Source organism: Cryptomeria japonica, chromosome 11 (genome assembly GCF_030272615.1).
Source record: "Cryptomeria japonica chromosome 11, Sugi_1.0, whole genome shotgun sequence".
Classification (NCBI taxonomy): Eukaryota; Viridiplantae; Streptophyta; class Pinopsida; order Cupressales; family Cupressaceae; genus Cryptomeria; species Cryptomeria japonica.
In genome coordinates this window covers 615,301,302-615,322,060 of record NC_081415.1, presented here as the reverse complement: position 1 = coordinate 615,322,060, position 20,759 = coordinate 615,301,302, and the positions used below count along the sequence as shown (strand labels likewise).

At 39.7% G+C, this 20,759-nt stretch overlaps 1 protein-coding gene across 1 annotated transcript in view; it reads right to left on the bottom strand.

Moving 5' to 3' along the window:
- Positions 1 to 2,190: 2,190 nt before the first annotated feature.
- The window catches only part of LOC131043463 (serine/threonine-protein kinase ATG1c), a 202,960-nt gene continuing 184,391 nt past the window's right edge, over positions 2,191 to 20,759 (bottom strand). Inside the window, exon 13 of the mRNA XM_057976664.2 lies at positions 2,191 to 2,768. Coding sequence (XP_057832647.2) covers positions 2,532 to 2,768 — 237 coding nt within the window. The 3' untranslated portion in view covers positions 2,191 to 2,531. The remainder of the gene's footprint in view (positions 2,769 to 20,759) is intronic.

The window sequence follows — 20,759 nt, the reverse complement described above, 5'->3', positions numbered from 1 at the left end:
GAACGATGGAGAACGTCTTGAGATTTGTTCAAGACTATTGTAATCAATGCAATATGATCAACGGTTAAGATTGAACCGATCGAATTGCTTAACCTAAATGTTTAGGGTTTAGGGTTTATGCTACCGACCTATCTGTTTCCTATAAGGTCGATGTTGTTTTTCATGTTGAGGTTGTTGGCAAACATTGTGTGTGTATCTAAGTGCAAAGATACGTGATTCTTGCCAGACCAGATTTGAGAATAGATACCTACCGAGTGTGAGTGCAGAAGGAAGGAACTGATACGGATCTACATTGGCATTGAGTGTTGTTACCAGATCATTGTAATACCTGTTGACCTCTAACCACTTCAACAATTGGAAAATCCCTTAACAGGGTAGCTTTAACTGGCTTGCTGTAAATCCTTTAACAGGTTGACTCAAAGTCATTGAGTTCAAAAAATCCTCTAACAAGGTAAACTTTAACAGGGTATTTTAGCCATCCCTTAACCGAATGATCCCTAGCAGGATCAGTTCCTAACAGAACCTATTGTAAAGTCTTTAACCGGACTAAGCTCTTAACAGAGCAGACTTCAAAAGGGTTCAAAGAACAGCTTGTGGGTATTCATCTCCACCGTGGTTTTTCCCAGTTGGGTTTCCACATGAAAAATATTTATGTTATGTGTGATGCTTTTCATATGATGCTTTGTTATTCTCTGTTAAAGCGGTAAAGCATGTTGAACCTGTAAGTCTTTACATTCCTGTTAAAGTATAACTAGTGTATGCACATGGGTGAAGTGGAAATAAGATGTTAGATTGTGTAGAAAGCTGAGATACCGGTTTATGTCTTTCACTGTGCTTAACCGGTAGTAATCAAGTTTAGACCTGTGCTATTGCTTGTTAGTCAAAGGGCAGGGTTCTCAGTCTAACCGGTTTAAGAGAAACTGTTTTTATCAGTACTGATTCACACCCCCCCCCCCCTCCCCCCCTCTCTCAGTACTAGTTTGGTACTAATTGGTCACCATTGATTTATCAGAACATGCCACTCACATTCCCCAAAACAACAAAATAAAATCTCCGAGACCCACTATTAATGATTAACAGTAAAAAATACACAAAAAACTCATGGCCCTTTTCAATCCATTCATGGTGGATGCCAAATCGAGACCATACCAAGTGAAAAAAATGAAAATGCTAGTGACTCTAGCCATCCAAACCCAGGGCTTGTTTCATCAATCAAAAGTTTTGCAATTACTCAAATCCTGGAGTATGAAGGCATGTGACAGATGCTCTGGAATATACTAACAACCCTGCAAAAGGATACAAGCAACTCCATCAAAACCTTAACAGTGTTCCAATAAGATATTTGTAGGGAAATGAGGATGAGTGACAGAGGACAGCACAATAACAAGATAAAACCCCTCAATGGCAATAGTGAGATTGTTATTGGTGATCTAAATGCTTGCCAGAATAGTTGCATGATGGCTAAAGTGCACAATAATAACAATAAAAATTGGTTGATCACGAGATGGTGTAAAATGGTTTTTGAAGAATATTTATATATAACACTTAACAATAGGAATAAGAAATTAAATCCCTCCAAAGTCCATAATAAAGGGTCCAAATATGACAAAGATGAAAATTGCCATTAGAAACCCCGATAAGCAAAAGAGCTACTTCTGCAATGGAATTACAACTTCTTTAACAGAGTTACAGCATCGCGGCAAATCAAACCATAGTTCTCTTGATAAACTCAAAATAATACCACAAAATTTACCTTTTCACTCACAAAATGGGCCAATGGGGAAGCATCAAATCTGGTAAGGTCAAGATGTTGCCCAAGGTTGCCTCAAAATACTAATAGTAAAATATTTTTACAAAAAAATATTCTTAACAAAAGAACTGAAATGCAAGCTTACCAGTGCACGTCTTACAAAATGCAGACCACCCAAAATGATTTGCAGGATAACCACAAAACCAAAATTCAAGACAGTTAGCAATCCACTGCCGAAAACTTTGGTAAGGGCTACAGCATACCAAGATAAATTCCATCCAGTACAAAAATAAAGTGGAACTCAAGAAAACGTTGAAAGGAACAAACAAAACTAGTTAGAATGTGGGAAGCTCTATTTGATGCTGCACGTTATCCATCTGGTTATTGAGATTGTCAAATAGGATTTACATTAGCAGTTCTACTTCTCTATAATTGCAGAATTTACAAGTAAAGAATCAATGAATTAATTTACAAAAGGTATTATTTACATTTTGGAATATTTTTTTATGAAGAACTTGGGAGCTACAATCTTCTTCTCGTGCCTCAGAACACAAGAATTACCAGTCTTGTTTAATCCCACTTATCAAATCAGCACCCTAAATCATTTATATTCTCTCACCAAATTCTCTCATCATACAGCTTCAAATTTACACCTCGTTTCAAACTTCAAAATGCATTGAGAACCAGACTAGATAAGTTCTAAACAATTTAATTTTTACATCAGAAAGTATATTTACAGACTTTGTTGACCTTCAGGGTGTGCATTACAGCTATTTAGTATTTACAGACTTTGTTGGTCTTCAGGGGGTAAAAAGGGTGTCCTTTGCATTTCAGAATGATGTTGATGTATTGTCAGGTAATTGATATATCGATGAAGTCGTTTCTGATCAGAAACGCTCAAAGAAAATTTTGGATTCAGTTCAAGAGATGAGGCCTCAACAAGAATAAAGGATAATAAAGTTGTGGACTTCAAATAAAATGCAGCAGCGTTGTTGCTATCTTTATATAGTTCACACACCTGAACAGTTTGTACCACCCATGAGCATTACATCTCAATTCATGATATTACAAATGAAAAATTCAAATAATAAAGAAAGGAAACAATCTGGTATGTTAAAACACTACTATAAAGCAGAAAGTTAAAAAGTAAAACATCCAGTTTATATTGTTAAAAGAGTGACAGATTGAAACAACAGAATGATACAATCTAACATATTAAAGATAAAATTTAGAAAGGAACTAAATAATTGTATCAAAAACAAATCATGAAAAAATAATGTGGCAAATACACCATGTACAAGAAGAGCAGAATAAATGTAAATTCCAGAGGTTTTAAAAAACTGTTATGTACTGAATATAAATCCTGTCAAGGCATTGCAAGTATTCAAATCCAGTTTGATATATTTGACATAATCTAAGGACAAAATCTAAGGAAGCCAACTGTAGGTAACTACCATGGTGTTTGGGCATTAAGCTGATGAAACTCCGGTCTCGATAGAAAAGCGAACTACATTTCTACCTTAAAAAAGTGATTGCATTATACCCGTCAGCTGGGCTTAAGACATATCAGTTCGTGATGACGACTGAATAGACAATAAAGATTGAAGGGTTCAAAAACTTGTCCTCTTTTATGTAACATACAAAAAAATTCCAGCAGGTGGTAATAAAGTGGAAGATTTTGTTGTAGGGGCATTTTTAATTTCAACTATGTTAGCAATTCTTGGCATCTCCAAGAGGCAATCTCAAACAAGAACGACCCTGGATTATTTTAGAGCCATTAACAAGAGAGGCTTTCAAGATGAAGAGAACAACTTACCTCTATTACAGAATACCCAAAACAAAAGAAAATTGTATCAAATGAACATTTCCACTATGATGCCCTTAATATGTATCAAGGAGGTAATTCTTATGGCTCCTCATCCAACTTCAAGTATAAGAAACATGACTCCCTATCAGATTGACATTAATCCTCCTTGGACACAGTAATCTTACAATTTAGAACTCTTCATAGCTAGCTTTTTAAATCAAGGCCTTCCACTGTTATCTTATGTGTTGATACCAGTCAGTGTATCACATTTGTAGAATCAACCTTGTACCCAAAGAATGCATGAAATATATCATCTTATCCCTAAGCGTAAGAATTGACATAAAGCTGCAATAAAAGTGGTTCAATTTAAGCAAGCTGTATAGTTAGACCCATAGAAGCAATAGTCTGCAAAAAATCGCGATTATACCTGATTAATCCTAAATCCTAGAGCCAGCAGATTTATTCCCCCAAAAAATTGTTGACCAATCATTGACCCAATTTTCAATGATTTTTTGCATTTAAATCACATTAAAATCATGTTAAAAAACCCCAAAAATGGCAAAAAAAAGTGAAAAAAATCATTGTAAAAACTTGCAAAACCCTAGAAAAACTAGTGAAATTACTGAATTGCTTAGAAATAGGGTTGATTTGAGACAGAATCAGAGTCAATGTGGAATAAACGTTGAAAAAGTTTGTTATTTTGTCCATTTTTGGGGGGTTCGTCATTCCCCACAATTCACTTGTTCAAACCCACAAGCTCAACAACTCAACAAAGGTAGAAAGCCCGCGAGCTCAATGGCCCAAAAGGGGTTTGAATCTTGGTGTGTGCCTCACCAATGGAGTGTTTCTACCACAACACTAAACGTCCGAAGACACATAATATATATAGATATAGATATATGATTTTTAATTTAGAATTGATATAGTTAATTTTTGCTCAAACAAAGACATACAAATCATTATGTGAGCAATATATTCAAAGTGCTCCACGAAATAAATCTGAGTGACAACAAACAAGCTTACATGGTTGTAATAAAAGAGCCTCCAACACACAATCATTAAAATGTCTCTACCTAAAATAGTAGTTGCAATCTAGGTATTGCCAAAACCAATGGATTGCTAATCTTTTACTTCAGATAAACAAATGCCTTTTGTTGAATTTTACCCCATATAAAAGGCTTACCAATTGCCATTAGGGAATATAAAGCATTGCAACTGTGGAATATGATTTGATAAGCTTTCTCAAATATTGAACTACCCCTAGGAAACTTCTTACCTCAATCACAATGAAAGTATTGGATCACTTCAAAATGGCTTCCACTATTACCAAATTCCTAACAATAGCTGGATGTCTGTGTGATAAATTTTGATCTCAGCTACTTCACAGACTTAGCTAATCGTTGATCTCAGACTTAGACAACTATTTGGTGTATTTGGTGACTGCCCTTTTGAAAAGTTAAATAAATATTTGCCTATGTAATCAACAATATGAATATAAACAACAAAATGTATTTTCTACAATTCATGGGTTAAACTCTATTTTATTTACTCTCTATATCTCTATGCTATGTAAATGCCGTTAATTTTTTTTAAAAGTAGTTTGTGTCTATTTTTCTACAATTTTTTACGATTTTTTAAAATCCAATATTTTACCCATTTTTTCAAAAAATCTTATACTTTTGGTTTGTCGATTTCGTCCCCAAACAATTTTTGTTGCTATGATATAAAGCATTGCAATTGTGGAATATGATTTGATAAGCTTTGTAAAATATTGAATTAACCCTACAAAACTCCTTGCCTCAATCGCAATGAACTTCTTGGATCACTTCAAAATGGCTTCCACTTTTACTATTTGTTTGTTAACGTTTGATCTCAGTTACTTCATAGACTGCTAATATTGGATACTTAGACAAATATTTGGTGTATTTGGTGACTGCTCTCTAAAAAAGATAACTGAATATTTGCCTATGTAATCAGCAATACGAATATAAACAACAACAAAAATATTTTTTACAAATCATGGGTTAAACTCTATTTTATTTGCTCTTTATATCTCTATGCTATGGAAATGCCCTTAAGTTTTTTAAACAAATAGTTTTTGTCTCTTTCTTTACAATATTTTATGTTTTTTTTTTAATCCGATTTTTTCAAAATATCTTATACTTTGATTTGCTGATTTTTTCCCTAAACGATTTTTGCTACTAAGGGGCCCAACTCAACTTAAACCTAGTTATGAGTTAAGATTCAATCCTCACCATTTGTTACAAGCAAAATATCAAACTTTCCAAACATGGAGAGGTTGGCACTGGTTGTCTTACAAACCCTAACAACCTACCATTTAACATCCACCAAGCAGATGACGCAGACAACCAAAATACAAAATGCGAATTACAAAACCAAATGAAGAAATTATTAAAGATATGAAGATGATACAAAGATTAGATATATGTATATATAGTTACACAATCAGTTTTGCAGGAATTAAACCAAAAAAACCCACGGCCAGTTTGAAAGAACACTCTCACCCCATACGATGGCTAAGAACTCAGTGTACAGTGCTATACCGTTCCGTATGACAAACCCCTGATTGTGCTACTTCGTACAACAACAGTCGTACGGTGACTACACTCCACCTGTACGGTGGCTACACTCCACCTGTACGGTGAGTGGGTTCCAATACTTCACCCGTATGGTGTGGTCTTACTGGCACCTCCGTACTGAGTACCGTACGGTTACCACTCTCGACCACGTATAGTATGCACCGTACTTTGTACGGTCACTCTTCCACCTGTGTCCTCCATCAATAAGATTATTGCAAATACGGGAATGAATTGTCAACATAGAGTATACACCAACAACATTGAATGGCCAACAACCAAATATTTGTAATTATATTTCCACACGGTAGAGATAGATCTGACAATGAAGTGCAAAGTGAAATATCATAAATGATATCTCCAACGGCAAACTAGGGTGGCTGCTAACCATCGAAATTGCAACTATAGAATAGGGAGGATCTTGCACCTCCAAAACTGCAACAGAACGAAATTCCAACCGGAATTCGCAAATACAAAGAAAATACCAAATTCGCCTCCTACAACTAAGCCAAACTTGGCCATATAAATGGGCTCCAGGAAACTTCCCGAAGGATTACAAGCAGGCCGACAATAGTTTATTATTTTATTGATTTGGGCCCCTTTATTTAAAAATTAAATTAATTAGTTAAACGAGTCCTTATGATATTATTTAAAATTTAGGACCACTTAATTAATTAACTTAATTCACTTTATTAAAATTGGGGACATTACAATCCTCCCGTCCTAAAGATTGCATGCCCTCAAGCAATCTATAACTATTTGCCATCTGACAAGCTCTGGGATCCCAAACCATGCACGGATGCTGGTAGCCGTATTCGCTGAAAGCTTGACGCCGCACCATGACTGCGAGCACCACCTGCAAACTCCCAATCAGCTTGCGCTGCTCCACTCTGATATAAACATTGCCCTGCTCGGAGTTGAGGAATAACTCATCAAAACCCAACTTGCTTTCTTCATATAGATGCCACTCACAAGGAGAGATGACAATCATGCACGCCTCATGCCCAACCAAAGGGTAAACTTCGTATTCAACCAACTGTAGATATTGCTCTTGTAAGGGATCATTGCTAGAGTTCGCATCTCCATGAAGTTGATCAACCACTATTGGCTTGACAAAATTCATACAAACATCTTCATCCTTGCAGTTGTCATGAAAGTTTAAGTGTTCTCCACTTGAGGGGACAATTGTTGTCTCTGGCTTGTCCATATCCTCCTGTCGTTGGGGTGAACATGTGAACTTGTCTTCATCTTTCTTTGATTCTGATTGAGTTCCCACTTCAGGATCCAACTCCTCTTTTCTTTTCCTTACATAGTACCTATCAAAGGATTCGGTAGCCTTGATCTTCTCAAGTTCACTTGAGCATTCATCAAAGATTTTGATAACCTCCTCATGCACAGGTATACTTTTTCCTACCAGAACTAGATATTCTTGAAATGTCAAAAGATTCTTCCTCTTTTGATATTTGCTATACCACTTGGTGATTTTATTGGCAGCAATTTCATTATCCCTTTCTTCCATTTCTATAGTCATCCCAAGCATTCCACAGGCTGGCAGGATTTTGGCTCTAATACCACTATAATGTCCCGACGACACCCCCAGTCATACGACACCTCCCCCAAACACTCTCACCCCGTACGGTGGCTAAGAACTCAGTGTACGGTGCAATACCGTACCGTACGACAAACCCTCAGTTGTGCTACTATGTATGACAACAACCGTACGATGACTACACTCAACATTCTGGTTCATACGGTGGCTACACTCCACCCGTATGGTGAGTGGGTTCCAATACTTCACCCATACGGTGAAGTCTTAATGGTACCCCCGTACTGAGTACCGTACGATTACCACTCCCGACCACGTATAGTATGCACCGTACTTCGTACGGTCACTCTTCCACCTGCGTCCACCGTCAATAAGATTATTGCAGATACGAGAATGAATTGTAAACACAGAGTATACACCAACAACATTGAATGGCCAAGAACCAGATATTTGTAATTATATTTCCACACAGTAGAGATAGATCCGACAATGAAGTACAAAGTGAAATATTAGAAATGATATCTCCAATGGCAGACTAGGGTGGCTGCTAACCACCGAAACTGCGACTACAAAATAGGGAGGATTTTGCACCTCTGAAACTGCGACTACAAAATAGGGAGGATTTTGCACCTCCGAAACTGCAACATAATAGAACTCCAACCGGAATTCGCAAATACAAAGAAAATACCAAATTTGCCTCCTACAACTAAGCCAAACTCGGCCATATAAATGGGTTTCGAGAAACTTCCCGAAGGGTTACAAGCAAGCCGACAATAGTTTATTATTTTATTAATTTGGGCTCCTTTATTTAATAATTAAATTAATTAATTAAATGAGTCCTTATGATATTATTTAAAATTTAAGACCACTTAATTAATTAACTTAATTAAGTCACTTTATTAAAATTGGGGACATTACAACCTTCTTCAAATATTGTTTTCAACTTTTCCCTTAACAACTTCCTAGCAGTAATTCTCCTTCATAATGTCCCTCTGACAGGATTGCAGAGGGTTCGCTGATGATTAAAAGAGAGAGTTGTATAACTCAGAGATTACTTGCTAGACTTGCGAGTATTCGAGAGTCAATCTGGCTCACGAGTAAATCGCCCAAATAGTTGGGGCCAATTAATAGCATAACTTGCCACAATTTTTTCCAAAAATAAAAAAATCACAAAAAACACTGAAAATCACCAAAAAACTTGTGACTTACATAAAAAACTCACCCACAGTTTTTTCAATGCCCTTTCATACAATTGGTATTTCATGTGCCCTTGCTCAAACAGAAAATGTGACTCTAAATTTCATATTGTAGCGAGTGGAAAATGTGCCCTTGTCTTGGTGACAGACAGAATTGTTGAATTCTTTCCACCATTCATTGCATTCTTTCACCATTGTGTTTGCAATATTTGCAGGGGCGTTGGGACTGTTAGTACCAAAACCTGGTGGCAGACGGGATTGTTTGTACCATTCATTATTAATAATTTTATTACTATAATATTTCTTTTCTATATGTTCTCTATACTATTTCATTCAAAACATTTTAATAACTTAAAAATCTGTTTGTATTGACTTTTAATGTAGCTTTAATGCCCATTTTCTCTGTTTATGGGCTCATATTAAATTGTAATAAATATAAGAGGCCAAGTCATATTGAACTCATTTTCTTCGATGTTGTGTATTGAATCTATATATGAAGGCAATCAGTAATATATTCACTAGAATTCAGTAAAATGCATGTTTTTGTAGAGTATTTTTATTGTTTGGAAAATTTTCTAAGATTTGCTGAATCCTGAGTTTTTGAAAATTTTGCCTCTGCCAAGTTATCGTTGAGTCTGAAAATATTGAAGCATGTATAGTAGAGAAGGGTGCTTGAAGGGCACTGTAGCTTTCCAGCCTTTGTCAAAAACTTAAGATCCACTTTAAATATTACAGCCAGCTTTGAAGTACTAGTACAGCTTGCAGCATAGTTGTGACTTTAGGATGAAATCACCAAATCCAGCTTGGTCTCTCAAGCTAGTATTTCTAGAGGGTTCTCGTCCTTGAGAAATAAGAAAACTCAAGTCTCCTCAAAGCAAATGGCAAATAGGAAAATGGAAACCCTTTTGTCTTGACAGCTCCCTTTTATAACTTCCCGGTGAATAAAATATTACTCTCTTTTTGGCTTTATATTCACTTCAATATTTTAAAAACATTTTGAAGTGTGCAAAAAGGTCACATTTATCTCCCTTGAGCCTAATGTCTCCTTTTTGCACAAAAAGTCACTTTTTCAATAATTAAATAGAAAACTATTAAAACTAACTTTTGACAACTTAATTATTTAATTTACTTTTTCCCTTTTTTGATGCCAATTAGCTTATGGGAAAATATGGGAAATAAGCTAATGGCTAAATAACTTCTTACATGCAAGGAGGCATTATATTTGAATACAGTGGTCCTCATTTCCTGCAGTATAAATAAAAGTCAATGCCTAATTGGTCTGATCTTTTTGCCTTTCCTAAACACCAAATTTTGCTAAGGGAAAATCACACTAGATACCCAACTTGGAAAATTTGATCCATTCAATTTGTACAAGCCTAGCTTTTTATTTCTATTAAGAATTCTAAAGCTACTCATCTACCTTCTCATAAATTTATTTTAACATTTTACAAGCCTTGCAACCTTGTTAATTTCTAACTTAAATGCATCCTCCATTGCACTCTGCTGTCCAAATGTGACGCCAATCAGAGTCTGCAGCAGGCAACTTAGACATATCTAAAATGGAGATAAATTTGCCACGATGTGAACAACTCTATTGTTGCAATATTGAATATATGGCAGACTCCAATCCCATGTTTGAGGATCCTTTTGCTAATGTCCCATCAACAAATGTGTGAGGCCTATTTACCACTCCTATCTGTAACCAGTCTGGGATGGAAAGTCATTTAGAATTAGGTATCTGTCAAGAAGAACATCTCTCCACATTTGGACAGATTTTTTAAAAGATAAATACCTTAGTTTTATTTTCCTTCAGAACTATTTGAATTTATTTTATTTTATTTAGATGACTTAATTTTTTTTAATTTTATATGCTTAGAATTATTTTCAAATTATTTTATTTACTTAATAGTTATATTAAGCTACCTTGAAATTATTTAAGGATTACTTTCTTTGTATTTACTAAAGAATTATTTTATTTTATTTACTTTATAGTTATTTTTATTTTATTTATTTTATAGTTATTAGGTTTTTCATAAATATGTGTCAGCTCTTTAACAGTTTTTGTTAACACACTCATGCCATTACATTCCATGCCTTGCTGCCATTGTATTTCCACCTCTTGGCATAATAATTGCACCTTCAGCCAGTACATATTTCTCTCCAAGTTAGCAAGAGTTTAACTACTGTAGAGTGTTTCGCTATCTTTGTTTTGTGGGACTCCATAAGGAGACAAACCCACACCATGTCTTTGTGGCATTGGTATTCATTGTGTCTTCATCATCTACAACCACTCTTTAAGGAAATAATCTGCCAACCATTCAAATGTAGGATACACCTCCTTAATCTATAGACCTTTTGCATTTTGTTTCTTGTATCCTCCTGTGGCCATAGGGCTCCAATTGCACAACAGTGTTTGTTGCCCTTCATCAATGGTAGTTTGGAAAACATGATAAAAACCATTGTGCTCTCCCTTATTCATTTTTAATCAACATATAACTACAGTAGGAAACTTATCCACTCAAAGTCTAGGCCTATTGCAACTTGCTCCATGTTTGCATTCAGTTTCCATCACAATAAATCAGAGTTACCTAGGGACGTGTCCCTGACTTGAAAACCCCCGTCCCCATCTCGGGGACGTTTCGGGGACTTGGGGACTGCCAGGGGACGTTCCCCCCCGTCCCCAAATTGCCCTGTATTTTGAGGGGACGTCCCTGAAACGGGGTGATGCCTGCCCTAGCTCTGGGGGACAGCTGGGACATCCCCAATCTGTCCCGGGGACGACCAGACGTTCCCCATATCTAAGGCCCTTAAAAAATATTAAAAAAATTTAAAAAGTTGTATTTTCAATTTTTTATTTAAATTTTCTAATATAGGCCCCTTATTAATTCAAATTCTTATTAAAAATAAAAAAATTAAAAAATAACATTAATTAGGTTTTAAATTTATTAATTTAGTTCATAATTTTGACAATGAAACTATATGGCAGCAGTGTAGCCTTTGGGCATTTTGACACAGAGATTAGAAAATCGCCAAACTCGGCGAGTCAATAGAAAAATAACACCCAATGCCTTTATTAAAGAATAAGTTTTTTTGGCCCTTGACCCTGCAAGGGGCGATGCCCCCAAACCCCTGTTGAAAAATATGGGGCGAAACTGCGCCGATAGAAGTAGGGAAAATTTAACCTCTGAGTCTATTGATATGCATATTGACAATGTGAATGAATTGAAATTCTGATTTATGAATGCATAATTGCATATTATCTATTGAGTATTAACAATGTTGTATGTTTAGAATATACATTCTAAAATGTTTTCAACTTTTCATAGTATCATACACATGCTATATCCATGTTTTATTGTTTTCATATGAATATAATGTATGCATGCATGCTTTATCCATGTTTTCATATAAACATTTAGAATTTGGAAATTTTCCTATATATTTTAAATTTTTCCTATATTTTATATAGCCGTCCCCTTTGCCGTCCCCCGCCGTCCCCAAATTTGGCAAAAAAATTTGCCGTCCCGGAAATGCGTCCCGCCATCCCCTGCCGTCCCGGAAACTCCGGGTAACTTCGCAATAAATAGTACTTCCATTTCATCACAATCTGAAAATACATCATTTTATCATAGGGGTAATAGCTCAGTGTTGTTCTTGACCAAAGCCATAAGGTATGGATCTTCCTCCTAGCATCAACATGGCTCCTATGACCATGACAACTTTGTTTAAATCTCAAATGTAAGCGGCAAATTAGGTGGTGCAAACATTGGTGCATTGCATATCTTCCTCGTCAATTCTTCTAATACTTTTTTAGCCTTAACCCCAAACAAATGACCTAATGCTTGGTTGCAACACAAAGTAATGCTGCCATTTCATGGATACAGCAGCACATATAAAATGCCTTATTTCCATAACAGTGGCAGGCATTGGCCACTTCAATATGGCCTCTATCTTGGTTGGAATTCTCAATGCACCTACTATCACAAAATCTAGATATATTAGTAATTGTTGGGAAAATAACTTCTTCAAATTAGTAAGTGTTAATTCATTTCCAGAGCCTCGAATACTTTAAATGATGCAGACGCTCTTCACAGGTGCAACTAAAAATGAGGATATCATCCAAGTAGACAGTTACAAATGAATCCCAGATAGGACACAAAATATTATTCATCAACCTCAAGAAAGTGGCTTCAGAGACACTTGGAACAAAAGTACTATACACGAGTACCTAATTTTCAAATCCAAGTTGGAGAAATACATGAAATAATGCAACTAGTCAAGTAGATGGTTAATCTAATGCAGAGAGTTCTATTCTCACTGGTAATTTTATTAAATATCTCATTCGACAACATACACTATCCACATGCCCTTTTATTGAGTATCAACTCAATCGACAATCCACAAAGGAATGATCAAAGCCTTATGACCGAGCCCTAATTGCTTCTTGACTTCCTCAAACTTTCTTCAACGGTCTCTTCGACAAAGCTTCTCCAGTACAATAAAGAAAATCCACCCCTCCCCATCTCTCCCCACTCCTTATCTTCTCACACAAATCATCTTACCCATTTCCAGCCAGCATGCATGATCCACCTTTTATGGCTAGCAATATTTAAAGGTCAAAATCCCTAAGTACTATTGCTTCCCCCACAAGGAGACACCTAGAAAACCACTAAATACCACCAAAATTATTTTCTCATCACGTATCTCATAATATCCAACAATGTCTAGGCACTAATCCCAATTCCAATAAGTACCAAAAGCCATTAATTAGTTTCCCAGTGAAAATATTTTTCGACCTACTATACGGAGTTGGAACACAATTTCTTTTAAACCATCTACCAAGAAGGAATCCACTATATTCTCAAATGTTTGAATTCTTATCTCAAGGACACATTCATTTTAAAGAATCCATTAGCCATCTTTCTCTAGTTTGTAAATATTTGCAGATTGTTCAGATGATGGGAAATTTTGGCATCTTTCATGGTTTCACCAATGCAGTTACTAGATCTGGTATGTAAGATTAAACACCCCAATCGCCCTTCCCTTCTTCCATAAATGCTCATTATTCCAATGTTTGAGGTCTCAAACAGAACGGGAACCAAAACCCTGACCAAAACATTCTTAGTATTTGAAAGCTCCCATGCAACAATCCCAACAAAAAGGTATAGATGACTGCATTGTCTGCTATGGTCACTCTTCTGAACCATCAAAACTAGCCTATAATAGTGATCAGTTGTTTTAAAACTCGTGGACTCGCCACGGACTCACCACGGACTCGTGAGTCCATGGGAGCCACGAGTCGACTTGCCAAGGACTCGCGAGGCGAGTCCTGGCAAGTCCATCTTAAAGACTCGCGAGTCTTTTGCAAGGACTCACGCGAGTCTTTTGCACGGACTCGCGAGTCTTTCAGATGGACTCGCGCGACCCAGAAAAAAAGTCATGCAAGCTTTAAAATTGAGTTTTTTTTTTAAAATTTTGCCTTCATTTGGCATAACTGAGGGAGTGAAAAATAAAAGAAAAATAACACCCGACACCTTTATAAAATAATAAAAGTATTTTTGGCCTTGCGGGGCGATGCCCCTTGACCCCAACATGGGGGCACTGCCCCCAAACCCCCATCGAAAAATATAGGGGGAAACTGCACCGATGGAAGTAGGGAAAATTTAACCTCCGAGTGTGATTAAGCTCCATATAACAGCATAATTAGCATTGAAGAAATCTTGGTATTATACATTTTAGAGTTGAAAGTTTGAAACTATGAGTATGTGACATGTGTAATGTTTCAATTATGGCTCTTATGTTCTCTAAATGCATTAATTTCTTTATGTTTTTTTGTAAAACTACGGTTTTTTTTTGCCGAGTCTTTCACGAGTCTTTCACAAGTCCGAGTCTGAGTCCAAATTTTTGGTTTGCCGAGTCCGTGGCGAGTCCGAGTTTTTAAACTTTGATCAGTTGCCAAAAGCAGGTCCTAAGGATGATTTAATTTTAAACAATGTCAGTATGTCAACTCCAACATGTACGCATATTCCCATAGATTAATTTAGTGTCAATCCCTTTCCCTCATTTAACAAATGCTCCCCATCCCCATATTCTAGGTCATGGTGGTGAATGATACCAGTTAGTTTATTGTAGTTTATTGTCAAGTTATGAACAAATCACTCAATTTTCAATGACTTCCATGCAACAATCCCCAAAGAAAGATGTTGCCAGTCACATTATTCACCATACATGCTCAAGGTAATAGCAACCAATCGGCCCAAAACAGTAGCTGAATGTCACCAGCAAGTCGTAAGGATGGTTAAAATAATGCCAGTAACTCATCCCAAACTGTATGCCTATTCCTACTCCTATCCCTGCCAGACTATGTGAAAAATTTTGTGTTTCAAATCTGACATTGGCTTACTAGAACGTTGTGCTTGTTCAAGAATCCTATGCTGCCACTTTACAGAATACATCTAGTAAATAGTTCATCTGCCTACATCCCCATGATCCATTGAAAAATAGTATCAATGATACATACTATTTGCCCTCTCGGGTGAATACTTAAAGCATAAAGTACGTAATGCAGAATAATGCCATAGATATCAGACAAGTATCAGATATGTTATTCCATTCATAATTCGTGTGTTGCAAGTTACATTCAGAAGTATATAAAGATACCAAGTGGGTGCGAGTGCCAACCATCGCACCGCAACTACCACCCCTTGGCTGCCAACTAACAAACCCAATTACGACTTAATTAACTAGTCTTATTCCCGTATACAATAATGCAGCTAACATCATCCCCCCCAAAAAGAAAAGTCGTCTCTAGGCAACTTACAACAAAATGGAGAATACATGGAGCTCGCAGAAACCCAGAAAAAAAAACTAAGGAAGTGCAGAAGGCGTCCCTGATGAAGAAGGCGCCGATGGAGGTGGAGCAGTGGACGCCAAGCGCCCACGGAGCTCATACACCTGCTCCGTCCTCCTTTTGAGATCCCGTTCCACGACCATCTGCCGCTCCATAGCAGTCTTTACCATATAGGCTGCCTCGAGCACCTCCTTATCCTTCTTGTCCGCACTTTCCAGTGCACTAACCAACCGAGTCTCCAACAGCTCCCTCGAGGCCCTCTCCTCTTCCAACTATATCAGCAAGGTAGACTTCTCTGCTACCAAAGTGTCCATCGCTGTCTGGTTCTGTGCCATGGTAGCCTCTAGCTCGCGAAACCTGGTAGCCAGCTCCTCCCGAGCTGTTACTGCTGCCACCCTCAAAGCCTCAACTATGGTTGCCATCTATTGTGACCTCCGAAGCTCCAGATAACCTTCATGCAAGGCCTGCTCTACCTCTCTCACCAACGACTGCATCCGGGTCTCGCCAACCCTCTTAGTGAGGTGCCAAGCCTCCAGCATCGCCAGGCTCTCCGTGTCCGGCCACCCAGCACACTCAAAACACCTCTCAAACTCAACTTGGCATCCGGTGCAGGCAAAGATCAACAACCCCTCCATCCGCTCAACCATGGTCGCACCGGCCTGGAGCGTGGCAGAGGACACAAGCCGCTGTGCTCCCAGAGTCATCTCGGTAATAAACTGCTCCAACTCTGCACCCTGCAGACTTCCCACAGGCACCCACTCTGCTCTGTACGGACTAGTTACTACCACCACAGGGGGTGAGCCAACCCTCTGAACCGCCCTGCTGCTCGGGGAACTCCCTTCCTCGAGATCAATGACATCCAAGGAATACATGGTCCGCCTTGGGGATAGAGTGGCCTCTCCCGGTGCCACGGGTGCCATCTGGTAACGGCTCAACCAGTTAGTAAGGTCATCATGAAGAGTGCCTGCTACCGTCATTGCCTCCTGCATATATCCGAGCAACCCTGGCACATCCTATCCTGTCACATCCGACACATCGTGCACCATGGAAGCCTCTGGCACATCGTGGGCCATGGAAGTCTCTGCACTCGCCAAGGTCTCCACCTGTGGTGGTGTCATGGCTATCGTCACCCGAGGTTGCCCGAAGCTAGGAACTGGTACACTACACTCACTGTCCCGAAGGACCGCGGCACTGCCAACTGACAAGTCTCCGGTAAGCGGGCTGGTGTAAAGTGGACCTACACCTGTGATGCTAAAGTAGACCCTACTGTACCTGTCGACTCCACTACCCCCTCTTCAGGCAACTGGTTGCCTCTTCTCCCTGTCAGTCGGAAGCTTCCTCCGCTTACTTGGGAGGTGTCTATGGATTCCTCCCTGCCACTTTCTGCATCCTTAGCCTCGGACTCTTCTGTGTCGGACTCCGTATCGGACATGGCAGCCTTCTTTCTTTTTGTGCCCAAACGTGCCTCCGTACCATGTGCCAAGACGTCCAAGTGTGACCAATAGAATATGGGCAGCTGATCTAGTGCAACACGCCCCTGCGACTCCAATGGCTGTGAGCCCGATGTGATCTGCATGCGGACTGCGTCGAGGAATAATCCGATGGCGTGATGCGGCATGTAGAACTTTTTGTATTGCAGCGTCATGAACTCGTCCATCCTATCCGCCAATAGTGATGCCCATTCATATACCACTCCATTGTGCAACCCGTTCATCAACACTATCTGTGCAATGGCTATGTCCGACACGCGGCTGGCACCTGTGAGGCGACTCTTCACCACCGACAACAGGCATCGCCATACTCCCTTGGCGAAAAATTGTTTCTTCACCCCCCGACTCTTGCCTGCACTCTTGAGGCTATCTTTTTCTCCCTGGGTAAGGTTATCGCGCAACATCAACTGCAGCAGTGTGGCACGATTTTCTGGGGATATTTTCTGTGAAGTGTATTTTTTTTCCTTTTACCCCCGATATGCCAAATACCCTAGTGAACTCGCCTGTCGTGAATGACACTATTATCCTCTGGTGTTGATAATCAAATACGACTGGTGGCGATGTCTGTCATAGCTGCCAATCATGGCACACAAAACCACCTCAAAGTCCTTTATCGAAAAAACTGGTATCTGGACGGCCCAGTGTACCTGTGCCTGGCGAAGGCTTTTCTTTATCAGATCATCCTAAGGTGTCTTTGCCCACCAGTTCTGACAGTCTATTCCATTCAAACCCTAGAACATAATATTATCTACCGTTATTTCATCTTTGTCCTTTATCACCAAGGGTTTGGGACGATGCTTCTTGCTTTTTTGACTGGTGCTCATACCAAGGCTACTTGCAATACGCACCCCAGATGGCAAAATCCCTTTGCCTGTGTCTGCACTCGTTTCTTTTTGCCCCCCTTGCAACTTGTCTTCTAACGACTGCAACCGTTTCCGCCAATCTGCCTTGTCCTGTTTATGTCCATTAGTCCTAGATTACTTCTTCAATTCTCCTTTTATAACCTTTTTAAAAACAAAAACCCGTCTGCCGCTTTTCAAATAACCTTCCCCAGATTGTGCATATGGTGTTACCGTACGGTGTTGGGTTGTGCGTGGGCCTGTTTTTTTTTTCCCTCTTGTGCGGCAGCTGCGAAATTGTGCGGCCTTGCGCGGCTGTGCGTATTTGTGCGGCCTTGCGCGGCTGTGCGTATTTGTGCGAGCTGTGCGGCATTGTGCGGCGTGTGCGGGCTGCGAGGCGTGTCATTTTGTTTTAATTTTCACTGTGCGGGGGTTTTATTCATGGTTGGTGGTGTGCGGGTGACCACCACATGGTGGCATCCACCTTCGGTGGCCCCACCGCACGGTAGTCCCACCGCACGGTGGTTCCACCGTACGATGGGCCCACTTTCTTTTTTTTCTTTTTTCTTTTTTTCTAAATCCGTACGGTATGGTCAACGTACGGGTTTTTAATATATGTATATATATATATATATATATATATATATATCCATACGGTACGGTCATCGTACGACCCTTCTTTTTTTTTATCAGATTTAGTCTATCAAGCATCCTAACTGGATGGTCCAGGCTCCCTCCGTTCATGGTAAACTTTTAATTTCGACCTGTTGACGGCGTCTGGTATCTCTTCCCCGTCCAGCGTCCACAACTTAATTGCCCCGTTGGTATTGACCTCGCATACCTTGAAGGGCCCTAGCCATCGCACTTTGAATTTCCTAGGTTTGATTTTGTTCCTTCCATTGAACTTCAACACCAACTGCCCAGGAGTAAACTTCATTCGACGAAGATGCTTGTCATGCCAACCCTTCCGTCTTTGCTGGGCTGTTTCTGTCGCCCACTGAGCCATCATCCTTCATTCATCCAATTTGTTCAAAGCGTACAGTCTCTCTCTCAGGCTTTCCATGTCGCCAAGTCGATTATCGATGGCGATCCGGAGACTCGGCACCATGAATTCAACTGGCACCACGGCTTCTTGTCCATACATTAGCTGGAAGGGAGTTTGTCCAGTAGTTACCTTGTAAGTTGTTCGGTATGCCCAAAGTACTGACGGTAGGTACTCCTCCCAGTCATCCTTCTCCACTCTGCAAGACTTATAAATCACCGACATGATTATTTTATTGGTCGCCTCGGCCTGCCCGTTCGCCCGTGGATAGTAGGGGCTTGATAAGGAGTGGAAAATTTTGAACTCTGTTGTTAGCAATCGGATTATGTGATTTACAAAATGTGCTCCTCTGTCACTCATCAGTTGGATTGGAATCCCATATTACGTAATGATGTGTTCATAGATGAATTTTGCTATATTGACCGCCGAATTGTCCGGTAAGGCTTGTGCCTCCACCCACTTGGTCAAGTATTATGTTGCCACTACAATGTATCTGCATCGTCGGGCTCTACTTGGTTTTAATGGTCCGATGAAATCCAATCCCCATCTCTCAAACAGTTCCTGCCCCATGTGTCCACCTGCGGGCCCTTCATGAGCTTCCCTTAGGACACCCTGAATTTCCTCTTCTAGGACGTATCGCCGTAGGATCTGGTCGGGTCCCATTTTATACAAGAGGCCATTAATGAGTTGGAATGCCCTGCTCCTCGATACCAGTTTCCTTCTCCTGGTGGCATCTCCCTCGGAAACCGTGATGTCGACAAGTATTCTCCCACGCTTGCGTACCATGCGGGGAGAACCGCGATGCGAAATAAGTGCGCGTCTGGGAAATCTTCATTCACTCCTTCAGCTGGTTCTCCTGACTGGATTATCAACAGCTGGTCAGCTATCACATGGCTCTTCCCAGGTCTTACGATAATGTTAAATGTAAATTCCTACAGCAATAGTAGCCATCGGCTGATTCATCCTTGGATAATTGGCTTGTTTACCAAGTACATTAACGCCTGGTGGTCCACATAAAATGTGAACGGGGTGGCCAGCAAGTAATGTCGAAATTTCTGGACGGAGTACACCATCCCAAGGGCTTCCCTTTCTGTGGTGTTGTAATTTTTCTCTACCTTCGACAAGAGTCTGCTTGCAAAGTAGACCGGGTGATCTAGCCCGTGGTCGCCAACCTACGCCAGTGTGGCCCCTATGGCAAAATTGGATGCGTCAACGTGTACGTGGAACTCTTTGTCCCAGTCAGGATATGTTAGGATTGGCGCACCCACCAACCGTGACTTCAGTTCTTGGAAGGCCTCTTCCTGAGCCGTACCCCATGTATACTGTTCACCTTTCCTTGTCAGCTTGTCTAGAGGGCAGGATACTCGAGCAAAATTTTTGATAAATCGCCTGTAATACCCTATGTGTCCTAAGAAGGATTTGACTCCCGTGACATCTGTCGGTGCCTCCATTTCCACTATCACCCTAATCTTGTCTGGGTCAGTCTTGAGTCCAGCCTTACACACTATGTGTCCTAACAGCTTCCCTTGAGGCACCATGAATCTGCATTTTTTGGGGTTGAGTGCTAGGCGAGCTCACCTGCATCTCTCCATGCATTCGCCAAGTGCGGCCAGATGTGTATCTTGGTTACTGTAGATGGACC